Source organism: Zalophus californianus, chromosome 1 (assembly GCF_009762305.2).
Source record: "Zalophus californianus isolate mZalCal1 chromosome 1, mZalCal1.pri.v2, whole genome shotgun sequence".
Classification (NCBI taxonomy): Eukaryota; Metazoa; Chordata; class Mammalia; order Carnivora; family Otariidae; genus Zalophus; species Zalophus californianus.
Window position 1 is genome coordinate 78,901,501 of NC_045595.1, and position 23,596 is coordinate 78,925,096.

Consider the following 23,596-nt stretch of genomic DNA (forward strand, 5'->3'; position numbering starts at 1 on the left):
GCATGGCTACAACCCCTAGGAAAGGGGAAAGGAGGTGGTGGTCTTGCTGAGGCATCTTATCCCATTCACAGCCAAAGCTGAGTCTTGGCTAGATCAAGCACCCCCTTCTCTCACTAACCCCTTCTAAGAATGATTGCCTTACCAGATACAGCAAACCACTATTCAGCTATCATTACAGAAAACCCAACAACCCTTGCTGGACTCGCTGAACAAATTAAAATCCAAAGAGCCCTGCATATATACGTTCCACCATGCTGAATCAGAGATTTAGGTTAAGATGTACTGCTATGCTCAGGGGAAAGCAGTAAGTTAAATTAGAGTCTTACAAAAAACACCGAGATCGATACCAAAAACCACACTTGGTTAGAAATAATATTTATTATCCCCTCCCCCCATGTACAGATTACTTTTCAGAAACATGAAGATATTATATCCATGTCATCAATAACAGTTTGTAGAAAATAAACTTAATTCATATCTTGACAATATATTTCTATCATTTTTTTAAACAATAGCCATTTTATTTTTCCACGTTAGTTCAAGAATAGCTTCAAGTTTTATGTTTTGAATCAAATCAAGACAATCTTTGTTTATAGGCAATTTCCTGATAGAGCCCATCCCCCCAACCCCTAAAAAAAATTCTATATCCTAAGTGATAAACTCTTCTTGTACATTCAGCAAACTTTATATTGGAAAAGAAAAAGAATAATTGAGATAGGTACTTACTCTCGTGCACAGTAATAAATCTAGCTGAGCTTCTACACCTTGCTTTGCAATGATGTTTACATAAAATAAATCATTTCTTATCAAGTTACAATGGTAATTTCTTGAAATGTAAATACAAAAGCTATACACTTAATCCACTGAAATTGCTTTCTAATTTTTTTAATCTGTAATTAAACCATCGCCCTAAGGAAAAGCTTCAACTCAAGAAGATGTTTCCCCTTTCCCTCAGCTATTTCTAAAGCTTGAATCCTCTCTCAGATCATGTGAAGAGATACATTAAAAGCACAGAAAAAAAATGTTTTAGCTTGCTAACATAATGCCCTTAAGTTTGCTGACATAATGCCCATATTTTAATTTAAAATGTAAAATCAGAGTTAAAGCATCACTTAATTCATACAGTACATTATCAATTATTCAACAGTGTCCCACCGACCCAGAAGTTTTCCAAACTGGTTGTCTTCTCCACGTTTAGTAAGTTTATACCCAATGACTCAATTAAAGAATGTGCTTATAATAGGCTGCTGGTTTAATTTTAGTAGTTTTAATATTGGGCTATTTTCAAATATAGAGATGCTACAAGTGGCCCATGAACTATCATTTTTGTTTCCCATTACCTACAGGAAGAATTTGTTCAAATAAAATCTTACAAGACAAAATGCGAACCTACATACCTATATATAGATGTATACATGTATATATTGAACCTAACTAAAGTTTTATAAGCAAAACTAACGTAGTTCTGGTTACACATTCCTAAAGACAGTAATTGTTTTAAAGATAACATGTTATAAAGAGGCTTATGCAAAAGGCAAAAATTAAGAATAAACATGATCTTTGAGGTTTTCAGGATTACTTCAAAAAGCCGCTTCTATCCCCCATAGAAGAAAACTATGCATTTATCTTAAGGAAAAAAATTATAAAAAGATAATGCTATCATGTAAAGAATTCACAAAAACTATACCGTATATCCCATAAAAGTCTTACCTATGTACGGTAAATCACAATTATGGTTTATACTGTATGACAGACATCACCATCACCTTTCCTCTTTAATAATGAGAGGATTTAACTTATTTTTTTGACTTACTTAACAAGTGCCACAGAAATTCAAGTCCCAGTAGCAACAAGTTAAACAAGATTACAAAATAAGGCATTCTGCTCACATGTCATTAAAGTAACAGGCTGAGTATAGTAAAGCGGGCTCTTTCCACTCTTAAAGTTTTATATAATCCAAAAATTATACAGAAGGCAATCTTTTCAAAAAAATTCCAATTAATTGCTATTTTTCAGGGAAACAGAAAAACATACATAAAATCCTCAACTTTGGCTACTTCTCCCACTGCCATAAACAGGCTGATCTTCTCTGTTTAATAAAGCCCAATATTAGAAATGTGGATGAAATGTCTCTGTACCACTTCTAAGCCTGTAGGTCTCACACACTAAATGATTTTTCAAATTACAGAGTAAATCTAATTTGACAAAATCCCTGTAGTGTTATTTAGGAAAAAAAAGAGTGGACTCAAAACACACTTGCACACAAATGCATACATACATACACTCTCTCTCTCTCTCTCTCACACACACACACACACGAACCCCACGCAGGACCAACACATTAAACAGTTTTCTTAAAACATTGATTGGTTCTCCAAAAAGAATCAAAATATTTATCAAGCTGCAGCATGTATATAAGGGGCAGCAATGTAACCTATTTTAGTACAAGGTAAGAATCTGAATGAACTTTTAAACTAGTACCTTGAACCAAAGATTTAACCAAAGATGAACTCTAAAATACGTATTTTTTGAAATTTGGACTCAACTGCCTGTTGTACTTTTACATTAAGTGCTGCTTAAATAAAAATAGAGCATAAGTTCAATAATCTACTGTCTAAACATTTAAAGCAATGGTTATGTCATCAACAGGTAAAATGCACCTAATTTGAGTCTTTGACACCACTTGTTTTAAATTTATTGTATGATAAAGTTCTTCACAGTTTAAAATATTGTGAAGAAATGTGTTTATGTAACTATATTCACATAGATATTATGTACACATACTATGTATTTGATGTACCCATAAATTTTGAATATGTGTGTGCCAGGAGGATACCCCACACATATGCAGGAACCCTGAATAATAGGTTGGTGTGAACTGTGAAATGATTTCTCAGAAATACTTAGAAATAAGGGAAGAATATTATTATGAATAATTATAATAACAAAAAATTTACCTTATTTACATAGTGCCTATCTCCCAAGAGGTAAATATGCTTTATAGACATTTTTTTAGTATCTGTGAGGTGGGGCATTAAGTACACTATCAATTGTCATTTTCCACAACCAACTAACCTGCCCAGGATCATACACTTTAACAAGCGGCCGAACAAAATACAGACATGAAGATGGCCTAACTTGCAATGTCTCCAATTACCAGATCAAATGGTCTTGTGGTGAAATCAAGTCTTCCTCATACAACAGAATTTCTACCACAAAGGATTACTTTTTAAGTCCTCATATATTTGTGATTGTGCGCTATATTTATACCACAGGGAGATCAAAATGATTTTTGGTTTTGGCAGATGAAAAAGTCTAACATTCAGTGTGACTATAATTCAGTGTAACTTCTCCAGTTTAAGTGCGACACAGCTGATTGGTCTATAGGGGAAATGCGATCAATGTCTAACCATGGCTGAAGAAACCTCAATCCAAACAGCTACTGTATGATTACAGAGATAGCCTACAATCTTGTATTGTCTTAAAGGTCTTTTCTATCTCCACATATGGTATACACATATAAATAAGCATTTTAGCACAAAAGGTACAGTTAGCATGAATCAGTTCATGTTTAAATAAACAAAGGCCTTAGGGGTGAACTTTAAAGGCCAAGAGCTCCTCAGAGTGCATGTTGTTTAAAGATCGAAGATCTGGCAACTTTAGAAGAAGTTTTGTAAAAATAGAGGCCTCGTTTGGATGGTTTTTCATTATTAAGGTCCTTAGTGCACGGATGAGAGTTTCCTGCAAAGCCTCCACAGAGTTGACGTTTTCTATTCCAGATCGATCTAATAGAGAGTAAAGAATAGACAGACATGAACAAGAGGACATGTTATTAACATTAAATATAAAGAGAAAATATGAAATATAAATATAATTCTTGCTCATCAATGAATCCAAAACAAGGTTTTATACATTGGAATAAAGGCAAAAGATAGTTGACAACATTTTTTAAATCCCAATGGCAAATTTCTGTATCTGTTATATTATAAAGAGATATCACACAGTACACTTGATAAATCAAAATTCTTTAGTATTTTGTTTGCAAAACTAGAGGTTCTGATTTTTAAAATTAGATGCCATCTGCTAATTTCAACTGCTCCTGACAAAATAAAATGAAATTTACAAATATATTTTTTCTTCATATGGAATACATCCACATTTTTGTATGTTTTTGTATGTTACCATGTATGGCAGGCAATCTCTAAAATGGCGACCTCATCCTGGTATCCACAACCCTTGTGTATCCCTTTTCCCTTGAGTGGGCTAGACTTACTGGCTCACTACTGATGAATAAAATATTAGATTACAAAAAAAAATGGCTTCCATATCCAGCACACTCTGTGCACTTCCTCTGAGAAAAGCCAGATGCCAGGTGCCATGATGCGAGCTGCCTATGAGGTGGCCCATATGCTAAGGAAATGATGGTGGTCTCAAGCCAACAGCCAGCAAAGAACTGAGGCACTCAGTCCAACATCTTGCAAGGAAATAACTCCTGCCACAACCACATGAATAAGCCTAGAAGCAGATCCTTCCTTAGCTGAGCCTTCATAGTCGACCACAGCCCTGCTCACAGTTTGACTACAATCTCCCAAGAAACCTTGAGCCAGAGGCACCCATCTAAGTCATACCCATATTCCTATCCTAAGAAACTGTGAGATAATAAATGTTCGCGTTTTTAAGCCAGTAAGTTTTAAGGTAATTTGTTATGCATTAATAGATAACTAATATACTATGCAACTTTATTACCTAGTTATATTAACCTGCATTCACTTCCATTTAACATACTATGTTTATTAAGCTTGTCATACAAAGTGTTAATAAACTAGTAATGTAGTATAAGCCAGCATTAAAGGAAAGTATCTTAAAATTAATGCTGTTTGCCCATGGACTTTTTTTTTTTTTCAACCACCAAGGGCTATTTCTTCCCTTTACAACAGGAGGCAGTAGAGCACAAGAAATACTCAATGGCTCCCAGTATAGGGAGCTGTAATTAATAAGAAAGATACTGTGAAGGAAGCAAAAATCTCTGGCCATTTACTCCCTTTTTATTCATTATTCACAAGGATATTTAGGCTCTGCATTGTAACTGGTAGCTAAAAAGGCCACTTGCAATGCAAACACTAAAATTTCATAGTAAAGGGAAAAGTTTAATTCTAAATGCAGAAAAAAAAATGATAAAAACAGGTTTATCTTACATTTAATAAAATGTGGATTATTATTCAACTATGTGCTAATTATTATAGAAAAACACAATTTGAATGTTGACTATTGGTTTGGGGGGGTCATATGCTTTCAGACAAAATTGTTACATGGACAAAAGACCTCTTAACATTTGACTGTGGTCATACAATCATAAGGGCCATATAAAACTATTTCAATAAGCCTTCAATAATATTTCCAAGAGTCTCCCTTGCTTTTAATATTCAAGTAATTGTTTTCCTCAACATCCTTGCCATTTATTAATTCCCTTACCAAAATACTTACTGAATGTATATGGCTACATATGTGATAGGTGCTAGGGACTTAGCAGTCAACATAACAAACCAAAATTCCTTCCCTGAGAGAGCTCTTCTAGAAGAAAAAAATGCCTGGTTTGAATCATATCATCAGTAATTTACAATACCAACAACAGGGAAAAGAATGACAGTAAGCCCTACAAACAAAATAATCTAGATAGGCAGAGAAGGATACTTGAGTTGGAACTAGTATTTTGAGTCTTTCAGTGAATACTGTGTTGGAAAGACCTATGCTGCCTCTATACAACTCACAACTTCAGGAAAATGGATTCTTACACCTAAAAATGTAAATTTTTCTAAAATCGCAATTTCTAAAACCATGATTTCATGATTTCAAGGCCAAATAACCTACCTACAAATCTAGCTGATCATAAACAATAATCCTCTAGAAGTTATAATAGAATGTACAGACTGAAATGAAAATTAATCTTCTAAATGGTATATTAAATGCTACACTTACTTTATAGTTTATAGTATAGTTTAATTCATGATATACCTGTCCTCTGCTTTCTTAAGCTTAGAGTTCTTCATCCCTCACCACCAAATCTCACCAAATCTCCTATGAACATACACAAGATGGAAGTCAAATTCCTTCCACAAAACCTCTATGAGGACAAGTAAAATCCATATCCAGATGAACTTTGTTCTCACACCTATATGCCCATCCCTAATCTTCAACCACAAGTGACTGCTGCCATTTCACACAACCTAAAGAAGAATTTACCTTCCAGGTATTGTTCCCTTTTTCTCCCTGGTATCAAGTCTTCTAACCTCACAGGCAAACATCATGTTTGAGATTCTACCTTAGCAGCTACAGCTATTCTGTTAACAAGCAGTATAGCAGAAAGGCTTTGAAGCTAGACTAACAGGAGTTCAAATGCATGCTCAGACAATTTTTTAAAATGCACGATCTTGAGCATATTAATCCTTCTGTTCCTCAAATTTCTAGCCTGTATTTGAGAATAACATATCCTAGCTCACATCAGAGGTCTGTTGTAAGGATAAAATTATATGAGATCTAGAAACTAACTAGCACTTTTTCTGATAACAACCAAAACAAAACCCAGATGGTAACTGTAGATTCCAAGAAAAACAAAAAACTATTTTAAATATAAAGCAAATATAATGGTTGCTTAATTTTAAGCAATTAATAGAGAATATAAATAATCCATTTGTTATCTGATACTTGGAACATTCTCCCTTGGGAGGCACAGGTTTAGGGCAAGATTTATATTGCCTTGGGGCGCCTAGATGGCTCAGTCAGGCATCTGACTTCAGCTCAGGTCATGATCTCGGGGTCCTGGGATCGACCCCACATTGTCACGTTGTCAGGTTCCTCACTCAGCAGGAAGTCTGCTTGTCCCCCTCACTCTTCCTCTGCCCCCCCTTCCACTGCGCATGCTTTCTCTCTCAAATAAAATTTTTAAAAAAATTTATATTACCTTGTCTACCATTTCAACCCCGCTGTATGAACACTGTACTATTTACATAATCCTAATACTGTAAATGAATATTTTTTACTTTTCAATATTTAGAATCTGATAAAGCATGGAAACTAATCACACCTATAGAACATAATGTATTTTCATTCTTGACAATGTAAAAGAAATGGTATAGCAAAAGAAGCCAGGATATGGAAGAAGGAGGGTACTGTCTTCCTGTCTAAGGAGAAGATTCAACCTAAACTATCTGAGAGATTATGTAAAAATGAAGGGTCAAAGAATGTGAGCATATTACAATTTTATATAAAACAAAGCAACATAAAAACTTTTAAAAAGAAGATACTTTTGTCAGTTATACCTACTCAGTAAAAAGAGGTATAAACACAGTATTTAGAAGTGGGTGGGCAACTCTCAGAACAATTAAGAAGATGGTTAGAATTCCAGTTCTCTGAAGAGTAGGCTGGGAGAAGGAAGAAGAGACTTTTATCCTCCTCTATAATTTCTGAATATTATTTTCCTGAATAGATACTGTTTTAAAAATAACAATAGTCCTTTTTAGGTGGTAAAGATTTAAGTTTGACATGAACACTATCATATGTTTAAGTGAAAGCAACATACTATTTTAAAATGCATGAAATTGTGCATGTGTTATGTGTTGCTTGTATACCTTCATATAGGCAGACAGAACAAAAATAAGAATGCATTATACTCTTCTATAATCAATCTTTTCCACTTGGTATGTCAAATACTTTTTATGTACCGTAAGTCAATAAGCAGATAAATGGTACATGGATGGACAGGCGAACAGATAGAGACCCCCTAATGTTGACAGTGATCTTTTTTGGTAGCAATATTATCATCTTTATGTTCATCTTAGTATTTTCTACTTTTGCAAAAAACCCATATTCTTATGATCAGTAAACAAGGCTTTTTTCAAAAGGAGATTAAAACAAAATAAAATTATGTTCACTTGGTAGAAAATATAAATAAATAGCATATCTCCTGGTACAGAGCTCCCCCTTATCCCCTGCCACCGTTTCTTCCTTTTCACCATCTCTGAGACAGTCCCTCCTGCTTCACCTCCTCTACCACACCTATCTCAGGAGAGTTCACTCCACTGCCTCCTACCTGAGGTTATTTCAACAGCCTCTCAACCTGACTCTCCAGCTCTAATGACTCACTTGTCTAATCCACCCAAGATAAACATGCAGAAATTCTAATGTCAGACCATCACTTTGTTCGTGCCTCATCATTCCCCTACACTGACTTTCCACTGCCCCATATTTCAGTCAAAACTCTGCTTAGTTCTCCTCGAAGTCACTCCGGAACCTGGTGCCCTTTAACTCATAAGTCTCTGTCCCTTTCCTCCTTGATGTACACTTTGGGTTTTAGCCACCTGCCCCTACCCTACCTCATGCTCTCCCAAGTTGCTCCATCACTGTTTTAATAGGAAAATCTACTAACCCATCCTTCAAATTCCAGCTCTACTTCCATCTTCCCCACAAAGCTTTCTCAGGTAATTTCCTTCCTAGAACCCCTACTTCCTCAGTCAGAACCACATGGTTTAATACCATAAAGCTTTTTGTGTTAGTTCTGTCTCTCCAAATAAAACATAAATGCTTGGAGAACAAGCTTGTGTCTTAATGCTTGTTCTGTCTCCCCCCTCACACATAATGAGCAGATAAAGAAATTAACAAGTATAGATTACCTTTAGTTTCACAATAATAGATTAATCTGATATCAACTCAAAAACCATTAATGATTACTTATCAAGAGAATGCAAAATGGTAGGTAAAGTGCAAGAAGCATTAATGACAAGGTTACTAAGAAAATAGCTATCCCTTATTAACCTGTTAACTCTCATACGATTCTGTATAAGTACGTTTTTAGTTACCTAGGTAGAGCTGATCAGAACAGGTAGCCAAATTATGCTTCCAAATGACGTAAGTCTTTATTTATACCACTGATGTACAGGCCCTTTAAGATATACAAAGAACTTACTCTCCTTAGGAGTTACTGATTTACAGTTTAGCCACATAAGCGGGGGTTATAACTTATATTTTATAACCCCCACAGTACCTGGTACAATGGCTTTTACACAGTAGGAAACAAACAGGAAACAAAGTAAGTCATATCAAAATACTGTTAAATTCTCAACAAATGTATTAAAATAAAGTTAGTGATACCTAAAAACGGCTGGTACTTATTTATATATCCCCAGGAAAGTCGCTGTGTATCAATTTCCCATTTGCTACTATCTTAATAGCTATTATCTAAATTGAAATACGTTGGTCAGAAATAGCTATAATATAAATGCAAGGTGGCAGGGAAATTGGAAAACATCATCAATGACTCATATAAATAAACATTAAATTAAAGGACTCAAACATCTTTGTCACTCATTCAAACAGTAACTAAGTACCTATTCTGTGCCAGACCCCAGGTTGGCTCACATGGTACAATCCCTTCCTTCCACAGGATGAGGAAACCGAGACCCAAAAGAACAGAATTATTTATGCAAGTCACACAGAAAATTCAGTGGCAAAGCTGGGTAAAAGCCTACTCGTAATTCACCAATTTTTGGAACAAACCACACTAATATATCTTGATAATTTTAACATTTTCAAGTAATACACGTTTTAATTAAAACTTAAATTTGTATCAGAACCACCTAATGTTCTAAAAATTAAATCCACAAAAATAACAATTTAGACTTGTAAAAATTATGAGCAAAAGTTAAAGACTAAGACTTGTGGTCAATGTGAGGCCTAGATTTAAACATCATTTTATTACTATACAGAATAGTATAGTAAGTAACAGATTCACACAGTCCAGCATCTGCTTAAGGCCCTCTCGCCTTATAAATAGCTTGCTGGAATGTAGTTCCACCTTCTCCCCACTTGATAACTGTATTCTGGGTGCAGCACAATTTTGAACCAGCCTACTTACCTGCAGATACCAGGACAACAGCTGTAAACAAACTCATCTCTTCATCACTAAGTTGGAGGGCATTTAGCTTCTCACTAAATTCAAACATAGAGTTTAGCAGATCCCCTGCTCCCATCGAGTGTAAATCATCGACACTGTATTTCTTTCCACTTAAAAAGGTGACCGTACGCTCCTTTGCGTCAAACAACGATGCAAACCGTACCATTAAAACCTGGAAGGAAAAAAAAAAAAAGACTTAAATGTATTTGAAGGAGTTCAGTACTAAGACAATAATCAGTATTCAAGTAAGTTAAGAAACATCCTACATATAAAAGAAAGTTGTAAAAGAAAAACCAAGTTTATTTTTACCCAGAACCATTTCCTTAAGGCAAATTCTCTACCAAAGCAATAAACAGCCCAAGAACATCAAAAAAATTCCAGCCACCAGTGGCAAAATACTTGAGTCCTATGATACTCTGAAACTATTAATAAAGATTCTGAAATGCAAATATAAAATTAAAGCAGGCAATAATGCCAAGAAATCTGAAACTGAGCCTTGGCCAAAGGCATTAAAGAAACTCTTTAAGCTACCAAGTATACCACATGGACTCTAAACCATAAGTAAAAAGAGCAGTATTTCAATGCAACAACACTTGGAGACATCAAAACACCAAATGCAGCCAAGGCAAATGCAGCTTATAGATAAACTCTAATTAGACTATTTTAAGAAACTATAACCCAAAGAGACAATACACAAAGAAAACTATTACAGGAAAAGTGTTCCAGACACCAAGTTGTATTTCAAATCCAAACCAAATCAGTCAACTGCTTATCTACGGCACTCCCTCCCCTAGAGTAAATGGCAACACCTATGTCACATACTTCTTTCATAACCAGAGGAATACTGAACAAACACCTCCCCTTTGCAATATTCCCAAAGACTTGTTTTATTCAAGACAATCCAAAAGAGAGTGAGCCTTCTATGAAGATGGCACTAACTAGAACACAGCAATCCCAAGACAAATCACAAGGTGGAAAGAACACAAGTGCTAGAGTCTGGGATTTGTGTTATGGTCCTCTGTCAGAAATTTATTGGTAATCCCAGAAAAATCTCCTCACCCCTCTGGATCACAATTACTTAACCTCAAAAAATGGATGAATTGAACTTGATCACTGACACCCCTCTAAGATTTAGAGTTTAAATCTTACCTCTAATCTTTTCCTTTACATTGAAAATCCTAACCTAACAGTTTTACCTTTAAATTATACCATAGGTATTTTATTTATGAATATGGCTCCTTCTCCATTCTGGTCCAAGTGCCCCCGAAAACAGAGCATAAAGCAAAAGTTTGTGCAGAATGTGCAGTACCATATGTGAGAACAGGTTTGAGGAAAAAGGAAATGAGACTGGGAAGGGATGACAGCAAATACCAGAGGATGTATTACTGAGCTAGCCACCACTCCGTATTCATTAACAACTGAGAGCTCAGTCTGTGGGACCAGCAGGGAAAAGTGAAAATATATCCCGATTCCCGTCCCCCACTGATCAAAGATGTGGCCCACTAGACACCAACTTCCACCCACCACCCTGCATTTCAGAATAATGTTTAAGTGAGCTCTGAGCAAGTCCTGAGGCTCCTCACACTTCAGCAGCACCAGGGAAGCCCTGGGGAAGATAGGTGGGAGGCACCTAACACAGCACAGACAGAGGCATTCTGTGTCCTACTCAGGTTGGCAACAGTAGCTGCCCCATGTCCAGGCAGAATGCATCACAGTAAGAGAAGCCAGAGGAAAAAAAGTAGCAAGGATTCTGGATGAGGTGAAGCCAAGAGAGTCTAAAGTAGCACGTAAGACACGTCTCACATAACCCCGAAATATTCTACAATCTCCTTAAAGAGAAAAACTACGTTCTATTTACCCTTTGTACTCTGTACTGAAACACCAGGCTAGGCTTTCAGACTCTGCCTGCGGTCCTCACCTGAAAATAATACTAGAACCTGGAGGAAGTCTGTATGCTGAGAACAGAGAGCAGTTGTATTTCAAGTCCTAAGAATCTCTGGATTTATCTCATTTCTTCCCAAGATTCTGAGATGGTTATTCTTTTGTTGGTAATTTCAGCCTCTGGACTATAAATACTTCTTTAGAAAAGAATGAAATGGTACATGAAAATAAAATACTACACACACCCTGCATCGATATTCTAGATAAATAAAACCTACCTCAAAAGTCCCAGCCTTCAAAAGGTTGACCTGGTCATGCTGAGAGAGATCTCTGAATCCAGGAATACGTTTTGCAAATTCCACCACTTCTTTCACTGCTGGGGTGAAGCTCATTGAAAATTCTTCCCAGATTTCATGACCAGATTTATGAGGATCCACATATGGAGACTTACTCATTGGACAAACCTAACATGCACAAAACAGAAAAACTCTTAAATTGTGAGAGATGGTAAAGAAACTTCAAAAGTGGCATCTCGATCATTGGAAACCCCAATGTAAAAATAACTCTCAGACACAGGTAAAATCTACTAATAGTAACACCTTCTCTTCTTGCTACTTGCCTTATGTTAGAAAGCTTCATGGCAACCTAGTCTGAACAGCAATTAAGGCATCATAAAAGAGGTAGGCTAAGCTATTTCAAAAACCTGTTGCACGGGTTTACGAGTTTTGTTTTGTTGTTTTCAACACTGCTGCCACCTTATGCTGGTTTTAAGATTTTCAAATTCATACATACTTCATTGTCAATCCTATATTCATTAGTTGTGGCAGATATTATAGTTATTATTTCTTAGATAAGGAAATGAGATTCTAAGAAGTTTATCTAAATACAGCTAGAAGTCGCAGGCCTAGAACTCAATATTTAGTTAATATTTCAAAACTTTTTTCCAAATGGCACGATTACAGTATTATAATTTCAAAGAGGATAGTGAGATGCCTCACTTTTTTAAAAAGGTCATTAACCATTTATTTCATTAACAGTGGTGTGACTACTGGCCTCCACTTGTTTAACTAGGAAACAATGATGGGAGATACAAGGGGCACCTTTTACATAAGGACTGGTGAGGAAAAACCAGGAAGCCAAAGAAGGTATAAGAACACTAAAAAGATTATGAACATTCACTGTATATTCTATTAGTAAAATCGCCTTTAAATTTTCACTAAATCCATAGGAGATCCAGGAATGGGATGATTCTATAACCATGAAGAATACCACAAAATTAGAACCTAAATGCTTACAGATTTTTTTTCCCTCTTTAAGGCAGCCACCAAGTCTAATAAATATAAATAAGGTCACCTTTCAGACCCATGGAATCAAATCCTTGCAAGTGACAAAAAAAAAATAAATAAACAAAAGAATTGGGGTAGAGTCAGCTATTTTGAAAATGAAAAAAGAAGACTTTAATTACCTGACTGTAGAAAATACCAAGCACTATCAAAGGACCTCATGGTTTATACTGGAAATGGTGTAGTACTGCTGTTTCTGATGAAATTTTGGCTGAACATAAACACTGTACTTTCATGTAGACTGTTGTATTTGATAAAAAAAAAAAAACTTGAATAACATTAACTCATCTCATAAGATGAAGTCTGAGAAAATCCTTAGAAACTAGCATATTAAATTAAAATAGTCCTAAATTCTCAAACAGTAAAACATCTATCCATGTTCTATATTCAAAGACCTTTTTACATTATAATAGTTAAAGAAAACACTTTCCAAAGAAATCAAAGGATTACTAACTGTGGCAAACTAAATGATCAGTCCTTTGAGAAAATCCCACAGCTAGTAAGATAGTAATTAATCAGAATGCTTAAATTTTGAAAGGGATTTCTAAGAATTAAAGGACCAATTCTACATGATCCATATTTTATATAAAATCCTAATCCCAATCATAATATCAACCAAATCATATGCTTTTACCTAGTTCTGTGTCAATTAGGTCAATCAACAAATGATGTTATTAGAAGTATTTAACCAAAAATATTGCACAAAACTGATTCTGTTAAGTCTCAAGTTTTGACACCACCCCTGCCCCTGAATTTGGTATACTGCCCCCAAATAAAAGAAAACCTTCAAAAGCTTTCCTTGATGCAAGTTGGGCAAAAAAATTGATTTCACTATACCAGATGCATTCTCCCTCCAGTGTTGCACAGGTAACTATTCTTGTTCTCATTCTGAGAAAATCCATCTATCGAAACTCTATCACATACTCGTTGAGTATAAGCATTGGAGAAGTTCATACAATGTCCATTTGCAATACAAATGGCATGCCCATTTGGGTAATGCATTATGTTCCTCCCTTTGTACTGTCCATTGAGGTGCTGCTGGCTCTCACTACATGGAAAATGGCCGCTAAGCCCACTGCCACAATGGTCATGATTTAAATTATATTGCTCCATGCTCTTGGGAATCCGTTCTCTCTGAGGCTGCATGGTCTCTGCTGAGTTTTCTCGCTGCTCTTGATTATACATAAAGGTATCCTTGTGCGCCCTGGTCACCATGCCAATCACTTCATCCTTTGCAAAATCAGAAGAGGGAGAAGAGCTTTTGATGTTTTCTTGTTCCAGCTGGGGCTTGGGTCGCAGCTGTTCCTGGGCTGGTAAGGCTGTCTGTTCATGATGTTCTAATGGGTCATTCTGCAAATGACCACTGAACTGGCTGTTCATCATGGTCTTCATCGCACTCTGCATTTCAATTAGCATCCTCTGTTTTTCACGCTTAGGAATGCGACCAAACCGAACAGCTATTGAAGAAAAAGGTATTTTAACATCTATATTCTAAATAAGACCTGTTTATACAAATGAATAGCACCAAATTATCTGTTAGCTATGGCCTCTAATGATACAAATAAAAAATATCTGTATGTCTCTGGCCCAAATTATTCTAAATTTGCTGGTTGTATTTTTGATGTACATAAGAAGTGAAAAGGAGAAAAATTTAGGTATTTTAGAAGCAAAGTTTTAAAAATTTGAAATTAACTAATAAAAATCACAGTGTGAAACAGATCAGCATTACTACACAGCACCTATTAACAAGGCTGAAGGCTGGGTTCTTAAGAAGGCACATGGGATTCAGCTACCCACAGCCATTAATGTTAATGGAACCTAGTAGGTACAAGCACTCCCTGAACATCTAACCTTTGTCAATTCATTTTTGTAACCCTATTCTCAAGACCCAACTATTAAATGATTTGCTCTTTTTCCAGCTTCTTAAAAAAGAAAATCTTTTTAAAAAAATTTTTAATTAAAAAACACACACACAGTCAATAGAAATGCAGTTATTAAAAATTTGCTGGATTTTAATTAAAATCAATGAAACAAAAATTAAATCATTCATCCTCCATTATTTTAGAGGCCAAGTTTTAGAATGTGTTCTGTCTCCAACATTCCTATCCCCGAGGGACAGAAAAGAAAAGCTTTCTAGTCTAATATTTATACAGGGATCATAAAAATCCAATATACCGGGAGGAGGGTGGGAGGATGGGTTAGCCTGGTGATGGGTATTAAAGAGGGCACATTCTGCGTGGAGCACTGGGTGTTATGCACAAACAATGAATCATGGAACACTACATCAAAAACTAATGATGTAATGTATGGTGATTAACATAACAATAAAAATTTTTTTTAAAAAAATCCAATATACCCACCCAGCAAGAATGCCTTCCTAATCTAATTGTAGCCTCTGATATTATTGCTATCATGGACAATTTTATTATCCTGTTTCATCTCTACTCCCTCCTTCACAAATGACTGCCATTTTTGTTCTTTTGAGGAAATCACAATATCCACCAACTTTGGATCAGAATTTCTAGTAATATAAAAAAAATTTTCAGACAAATGAAATCTAAAACATCAACCGCTGAAATCCATTACTCAAGAAGCTCTATTACAACAGTATTTGTGTACCATATTAGAGTAACTTAAGGGACTGCTTAAGTGACGCTTCCCTAGATAAGTATCAGGTTCATTCTTAGCAACTCTTAATTAATCCTACTAAACTAATCCCTCTGAAAACCTCATACTCTTCTGTTATGTTACTTAGAACTAAATGAGACTATCCAAAAGTGATTTCCGTAAGCATGATAGAAGAGTCAAATTTTCCAGTGATGTCATCCACAGAAAATACTAACAGTCCCGCAAATTAACTTTTATTTTTTATGGGAATGGATCATGCCAGAATTTAGCAACCACCTCCACTCCAGACCCTACTGTTTCTTTCAATTTTGTATCTCCTTTCAACATATTCAGAACCTGTGCCCTAAAGGCACATTATCGTCTCAGAGCTAAGAAAGTCACAGAGATAATTCACATAGGAGAAAGGGTTCCTCAGAAACGTTGAGAAATCAAGGAGAAAGAGCCAAGGATTCCTATATGGGGGAAAAAAAAAAAAAGAGGGGGACCTGGGTGATTCAGTAGGTTAAGCCTCCAACTCTTGATTTTGGCTCAGGTTGTGATCTGGGGGTCGTGGGATCGAGCTCTGCATTGGGCTCCGCACTGGGCATGGAGCCTGCTTAAGATTCTCTCTCTCCCGGCCCCCTTTACTCCTCCCCCCTCAAAAAAAGAGAGAGAAAGGGAGGGAAAGGGAGGGGAGGGGAGAGGAAGGGAGGGGAGGGAAGGGAGGGGAGGGAAGGGAAGGGAAATGAATTCTTGTTTTAGGAAAAAAAGTATTCAAATTGTATACTAAAAAAGCAGGGGGGGGGTTTACAAGAAGCCCCAAAAAAGAGCCAAAAGCTGTTTTTCCAGGGTGATAACACTAAAATTTAACTTTAATGAATCTGGCATCTTATAAGGCATCAAAATGTGTTTTCTAAAATCTGCTTCACTCTAAGCACAAGGCCACTGGTAACTGGCCTATAGGTCTGGTTTATGCTGAGGAATAAAAGCCTAGCTCCGTATGTTTTAAGAAGAGTGCTCATTAAAGTAGGAACATACCATCTCTTGACATTCCAACAGACAGACACTTTTTGAAGCGACACTGCTGACATCTGTTTCTATTCATTCTCATTATAGAACAGTTTTCATTCTTCAGGCACTTCTTGTACTGAATGTTTTGCTGAATGCTTCTCCGAAAGAAACCCTAAGAACAAAGGAAAATGTACTCAGCCATTTAAAAACATCAAGATGAAATCCTTGTAAGCACTCCCTCCACAACTGACTATCAAGTATTTTACTAGCTACCTGGTAAATAATTTTGGCTTAGAACACAGGGATATAATACTGACACAAAGAATTTAACTGGGTTCTAACTGTTGTTAGTAAGCACCTCTGCCTACCAGCCAAACAACTCTTCTTCCCCTTCCTCCCTTTGGAGAACCTTGGAGCTTGCCAAGCACCCCTCTACCACACTTTACCCTGTTACCTGCCCCCGCCTGCAGCCACACTTTCCAGCCCAAACTTTAATCACATACAAATCCCAAAACTCTTGAAATATGAATGACTGATTTTTAAAGAGCTGACAGAGAAATGTGTTTCCACAGGTATCATTCCCTCACTAGCACCAAGGACTCCATTAGAAGAGCTTGGTCTTTCCTGCATCATTACCGGCTGACACCAGCAAGGTCTACTCACATGTGTCAGATATTCCTGGCTACTTTGTCAGCAACAGGTACATGTGACACCACACACCCGCAGAGCAGCTAGTGATCCAAGGAAAGACAGTTCCCAGCTAGATGGCTACAAATAACTGCCTTTACTATACAATTTAAGCATGTGCTCTGTGATGGGTCTTTAAAGAGCTCCAGCTTCATGGTCTCAGGAAGAACAGAAAAGTCAAGGCACAATTACCAAAATTTTAAATTGCAGTTTCCTTGAATATTATAACTAACCACACATTTCAAGAATCTGTGTAATTTTGCAATACAATATTTTTAAATTTTATTACTACAATATTATACTTGAACACAAAAATGTATGAACTAGACATATCTCTAAGAGAGTATAGAACAATTATGTGTATTTATCAAGGATACACAATTAGGCTCATTTGCTTGTGCTTTTGTTTCCTTATCAATAAACTGAGAATGATGCCTGCTCTACAATTATTTCACATTCTTATTTAAAAGAAAAAAAAAGAATGAGTAAAACAGTACTTACAGAATTTTTTATACAGTGGAAAAGTGCTACTTCTATATTAAATACTGACTAGTCTTGTGAAGTGACCCAGCCATTAAGAGCTACAAAACTCACAATTTATTCAGAGCTACCCTAAAAAATATTTCTTCTTCCATCATGTATATTCTTTATCTTGCTCACCCATCATATCTTGCCAAGCTGGATTCCTGCTCCTGGCTTTCAGTCAGAAAACAGCAAGAGCAAATGTCTTGGCCATATTAATTTTTGATACTCAGGAGAAATAGTTGTGTCAGATTTTTAAAAAAGAGAGATTCCCTGGATATAAGTAGGAGGTATAGACTATCTCACTTGGAATTAGCTGACCCTCTAACCAAGAAATATTCAACAAACCTTAAAAATAAAATAAGGTTTCCCAAGCGTTCAATTTATATTCAAGATTCTTTAAGTCACTTGGCACTACTTCTGAAGATACCACATTTTTACAAGTATGTAGGAATTATTCCCAACTCCTAATATCTGACATATCAGAATGTCAACATATCTGAAGGAGACCTATTCAAAGTTTGGTTTAAACTAAGTTCCAGCAAGGCAGCAGTGCCTTGTCTGTTTTGCTCCCTGCTATTTCCCCACCACCTGGAATAGTGCCTGATGCATTAATGAATAAGCATCTGTGCACTTGGTTTCATACCATAATTAAGTTTGAGTGAGATAGCAAATTTATTCTGATCAAAATCTTAAAGAAAAAAAAGAAATATTTTCACTGAATTAAAAATGTATTTTTCGAGGCACCTGGGTGGCTCAATTAAGCGTCTGCCTTCGGCTCAGGTCATGATCCCAGGGTCCTGGGATTGAGCCCTGCATCAGGCTCCCTACTCGGCAGTAGGCCTGCTTCTCCCTCTCCCTCTCCCCCTGCTTGTGTTCCCTCTCTCGCTGTGTCTCTCTGTCAAATAAATAAATAAAATCTTTAAAAAATAAAAATATATTTTTCAAAACAAGTTACATTTATATACTACATAAAATGCTTAAAACTTTAAGAGTAGCTGCTGACTTCTCTCATCCTCCCAGGTTATCAATTGTGGAAATTGGAAAGGCTAACTCCAATTTCTTTAACCCCAGAATCAGTAGCTTACCTTACAGCCTTCACAAGCATGAACTCCATAGTGGAATCCTGATGCCACATCCCCACAGACTTTACACAGTAGAACCATGCCACTAAATTCTAAGACACAAACAGACACAAAAGTATAAAGCTGGAAGAAAAACTTCAACTGTTTTCTTTCCAACTGATTCCAACTTATTTTATTCAACTTGTAAGTACTTTGAAAAGATACATATTTCATATTTACTTTTACAATGGGAAAGAAAATTCTTTACACCAAATTAACAAATCCAAGGATATCTTAGTTTTCTTTTAAACACAGTTTATGGGACTGCCAAAAATATCTTGAGAGCCTGATGATTTTAAACATACACTGAAATTCTATAAATCTAGAGTTACTTTACACCATATAGATGCAACCAGAACTAAAAACAATTCTCCTTAGTAAGAATTAAGAAGTCAGATAAAAGAGTCAATCAACAGAGGTGGGAACAGATGTCTCCACAGACTGCTGTATGATAGATACTCAGTTCAATTGACCTACAGGCACCATCCCCCCTGTATCAACCAATTTTACCTCCACACTCACTCAGGGGTCCAAATTCCACCACTCATTTAGTTATCCCAATGCTGCTTTATTTGCTAATCCCAAATGTTCCTAGCTCCAACTTCATGAAAGCAAACCCCTTCCCATAACAAGTACTCTGTTTTAGAAACCAGATTCAGTATCAAGAGTCCAGAAGAAAGGCAACTGTGAAAATGTGGTAAAAGGGGATACCCTAAAGGAAACATGGCCAGGCAGAGTGCATATCACAGATCTTGCTCCATGGCAAGAACCAATTATGACAACCCCTAGGCTGTAACTTTCAAAATCATCACTGATTTCTTACCTAACTACTAAACTATGATTACCCAAAGGGGGGTGAAATGACACCCAAATGAAAAATGATAAAATAAACCCCACCCGCAATTAATGGCACCAACCTTTGAAAACTAAAGTAACTTACTTGTCACTCCACTATGACTCTTTGTCATCCCAGGTGCACTCGATTTGCTTGTTTTCACAGAACAATCTATTCGATCATTCTTCAGGATGCCATCAATGTTGGAGAGATCACCATTTTTGGGATTACCGTTGTTATCAGAATTTGAGCTATTTGGAGAAGATGGAACAGAGGAGGAGGAGGACTGGAAACTGTTCTCAGAACCTTCACTGTGACAAGAGGCAGGGCTGGAGGCTGAGCTGGAAGAACTGATATAGGCAATCACACCTCCTAGAAAAGAGGGGAGAATTCAGATAATTAGATACATGACAATATATGTTTTCTATTTTTCCAAATCTGAATAGTAAAGTCATTAACTTTAGAAACAGGTTGCTGACTAAATATCCACTCACCCTTAAAAGGAGAAAGTAACTAACTTCCTTATTTCCCCACTATTCTTCCTGCTTCCACAAAGTTCGAAGCACAAATCATTTCCACTAATTCAAAAAATAAGAAGGTCTCACTGGCTTAATTATTCTGAGCACACAAAGATCCAAACCTAAAGCTTTTCATTTTCTAGGTTTTTTTTTCCTAAAAGGAATGAAAAACCTTCCTGACTACCTAGCTTAGAGTAAACAAACTTTTTGTCATGAAGAAGTCTGCTTCTGGTCCTCTCTTTGCCTCCCTCATTATAGTGACACAATCCTACAAACAATGAGTTCATTTGCCTCCCCCAGCACTTGGCTAAAACACAGGTTAACCAAGAACAGATATAACATTTGGAACTCCAGATAATTTATGTCAAAATAGTGAACTTTCGTAGCTATTGCTCCCAGAATATTTCCTAAAGATCCCTGAAAACGTCTATGACTATCCACTAATCACCAGTTCCACGCTCCCCCTTCCCCACCTGCTTCTGCCACTGGACTTGCAGACACACTTATCTGTAAACAGCTCTTAAGGAATCCAGACTCACCACCTGTTCTTCTGACTTGCTATTTACAGTAAATGTTAAAAGAAGCTGAAAGAACGCATGCTATATAACATTAAGGCTGACACTAATTCTCTCTCCATAGAGCTACTCTCAAAACACTACTCACAACCGCACCAATATAACCTCCACAACCCTGGTGAAAACTGGTCTTGGCCTCTTAGAGACTGTAAACCTCCCAGGTTAAGAAACAGTATTTTTTTTTTAAGATTTTATTTATTTGACAGAGAGACAGCGAGAGAGGAAACACAAGCAGGGGGAGTGGGAGAGGGAGAAGCAGGCTTCCCACGAAGCAGGGAGCCGGACACAGGCCTCGATCCCAGGACCCCGGGATCATGACCTGAGCCGAAGGCAAACGCCCAACGACTGAACCACTCAGGCGCCCCTAATAAACAGTATTTAAAATTATTCTTAAGAGTATAATTTCAAACATCTTCCGTCAAAGACATAAAACGCTGCAAGAGTAATCTCATAGCCAAATATATTATTCCAAATCCCAGGCCAAACAACTAATTCTCATCTTTTCTGCCAAGATCTACTGTTGGTTTCTTTCCCTCTTCCCTCTATCACCAACAAACATTCATGGGCTTTTTCAATGTGCATCAGACACAACGGTAAAATTATCTCTCTTCTATCACTGTCCTGAGTTCTTATTTAAATCTACTGTTTACCTGTTTCCATCTCTTTCTCAACTAGCCTATAAGCACCTAAGTGCACAGTGTCTCTCAATTTTCTATACATGCTTTACAAGTAATAAGCCTGCCATAAATATTTTTAAGACCTACTTCTCTGCCTTTGTGAAGCGCACATTTGATAATATGGACAGATCCCAGGTATCCTAAAACATTACTAGAAAGTCACAAGCAAAACAGGGCATTTCTGACAACAATCTGGGTAGCTATACAGAGTAATTACTGGAAAGTTCTGCACGTTCCCTAAGTAACAACTGCAATTTAAGCATTCACTCTGAAATAAACTTCTCTGCTAATGAAAAATGATTCCCCAATCTCTTTTTTAGATAAAAGCCATACTTTATAAGTCAACACACACACACACAGCAAAATGCTGAGGCCAAAACAATTCCAAAGAACAAAAAGACACTTCCACTTACAGAGAAGAAAAAATTGGACAGAAGAATTTTAGGTCACTTTTAGTCTGTTTTGTTGAAATAAGATTCCAGACATGTATTTAAGTACCAATTATACATAACCAGGATGGGAAGTTCCTGAGAAGTAAAGTAAAACCGTAACTCTTAGAGATTTTGGTCAAAACCCAGAAGAAGTTAAAACAGCACCTACCATGCCAAGAAAAATACAACAGTGTTCATCATACACAAATTTAATATGCATAAATGCAACTAAATGTACTTGAATTTTAAAGACAAAAATATAAATAATGTGGAGAATTCCATCCACTTTTCCATTCATTAAACATATGCCTGCAATCCGTCTTGAAGTTGGAGGTGTGACTCTGGTCTTTCTAGACTAACCCACTTCCCAAATGTTCTCTTGCCATGTGCTTATCATCTTCCCAGAGTGAAGTCAGAGCTTTATGATTAATATTAGATCTGCAGTGTGTTCCCCACCTATAAACCAGTCATTCTCAAAGTGTGGTCCCTAGATCAAGAGTTTCAGCATCACCTGCAAATCTATTAGAAACCTAAGTTCTCAGGCCCCACTCCAGATCTACTGAATCAGAAACTTTGATCAACCTTTTGGTGATACTGATTCACAATAAAATAGTTACACAGTAAAACTGGGACTGTCATTGGGCGCCTGGGTGGCTCAGTTGGTTAATCGACTGCCTTCGGCTCAGGTCACGATCCTGGAGTCCCGGGATCGAGTCCCACATTGGGCTCCCTGCTGAGCAGGGAGTCTGCTTCTCCCTCTGAACCTCTTGCCTCTCATGCTCTCTATCTCTCATTCTCTCTCTCTAATAAATAAATAAAATCTTAAAAAAAAAAGAACTGGGACTGTCACAAGCCAATATCTTTATCTGTGTTCAATGGAAGAAAATGCGACCAAGGGTAATTTTTTTAATTTAAGATTTTAATTATTTATTTGAGAGAGAAAGAGAGAGAGTGAGAGAGAGCGTGAGCGGGGAGGAGGATCAGAGGGAGAAGCAGACTCCCTGCCGAGCAGGGAGCCCGATGCGGGGCTCGATCCCAGGACCCTGGGATCATGACCTGAGCCCAAGGCAGATATTCACCCCAGTGACCAAGGGTAATTTTGATAACAGAAATTTCATCTACTGGTTTTGAAAGCCCCTAAAACTCCAAACACAAGGAGGAAAAACTTCCTAAGTGTGAGTTTATTCTCATCACCCAGAAAAATTATGTAAAATATGTATCATGAGAACCACCTGGTACTTTTTCAAAATACGTATTTCCAAGGTCCTGCCCAGACTAGAGAAGGCCCCTCAGGAATGACCATTTTTAATTTTTAACAAGTTCCCCAGGCAATTCTTTGCACAAAAGAATAGCTACAATCACTGAATTAAAGCACAAATTGGTTCATAGTTTGTAAAAGTTGATGTTTTCATTGTCTAACTGCCTGAATACCCTTAATA

At 36.7% G+C, this 23,596-nt stretch overlaps 1 protein-coding gene across 2 annotated transcripts in view; it reads right to left on the bottom strand.

The window, feature by feature from the left end:
• Positions 1 to 359: 359 nt before the first annotated feature.
• The window catches only part of NR1D2 (nuclear receptor subfamily 1 group D member 2), a 29,019-nt gene continuing 5,782 nt past the window's right edge, over positions 360 to 23,596 (bottom strand). Inside the window, exons 2-8 of one of the 2 annotated variants that reach the window (XM_027584157.2) lie at positions 20,062 to 20,328; positions 19,086 to 19,174; positions 16,816 to 16,960; positions 14,008 to 14,627; positions 12,106 to 12,291; positions 9,908 to 10,118; positions 360 to 3,785 (exon numbers count right to left, since the gene is read on the bottom strand). In XM_027584157.2, the coding sequence (XP_027439958.1) occupies positions 3,589 to 3,785; positions 9,908 to 10,118; positions 12,106 to 12,291; positions 14,008 to 14,627; positions 16,816 to 16,960; positions 19,086 to 19,174; positions 20,062 to 20,328 (1,715 nt within the window). In that variant the 3' untranslated portion in view covers positions 360 to 3,588. The remainder of the gene's footprint in view (positions 3,786 to 9,907; positions 10,119 to 12,105; positions 12,292 to 14,007; positions 14,628 to 16,815; positions 16,961 to 19,085; positions 19,175 to 20,061; positions 20,329 to 23,596) is intronic. The other variant, XM_027584158.1, reaches the window with a different exon arrangement.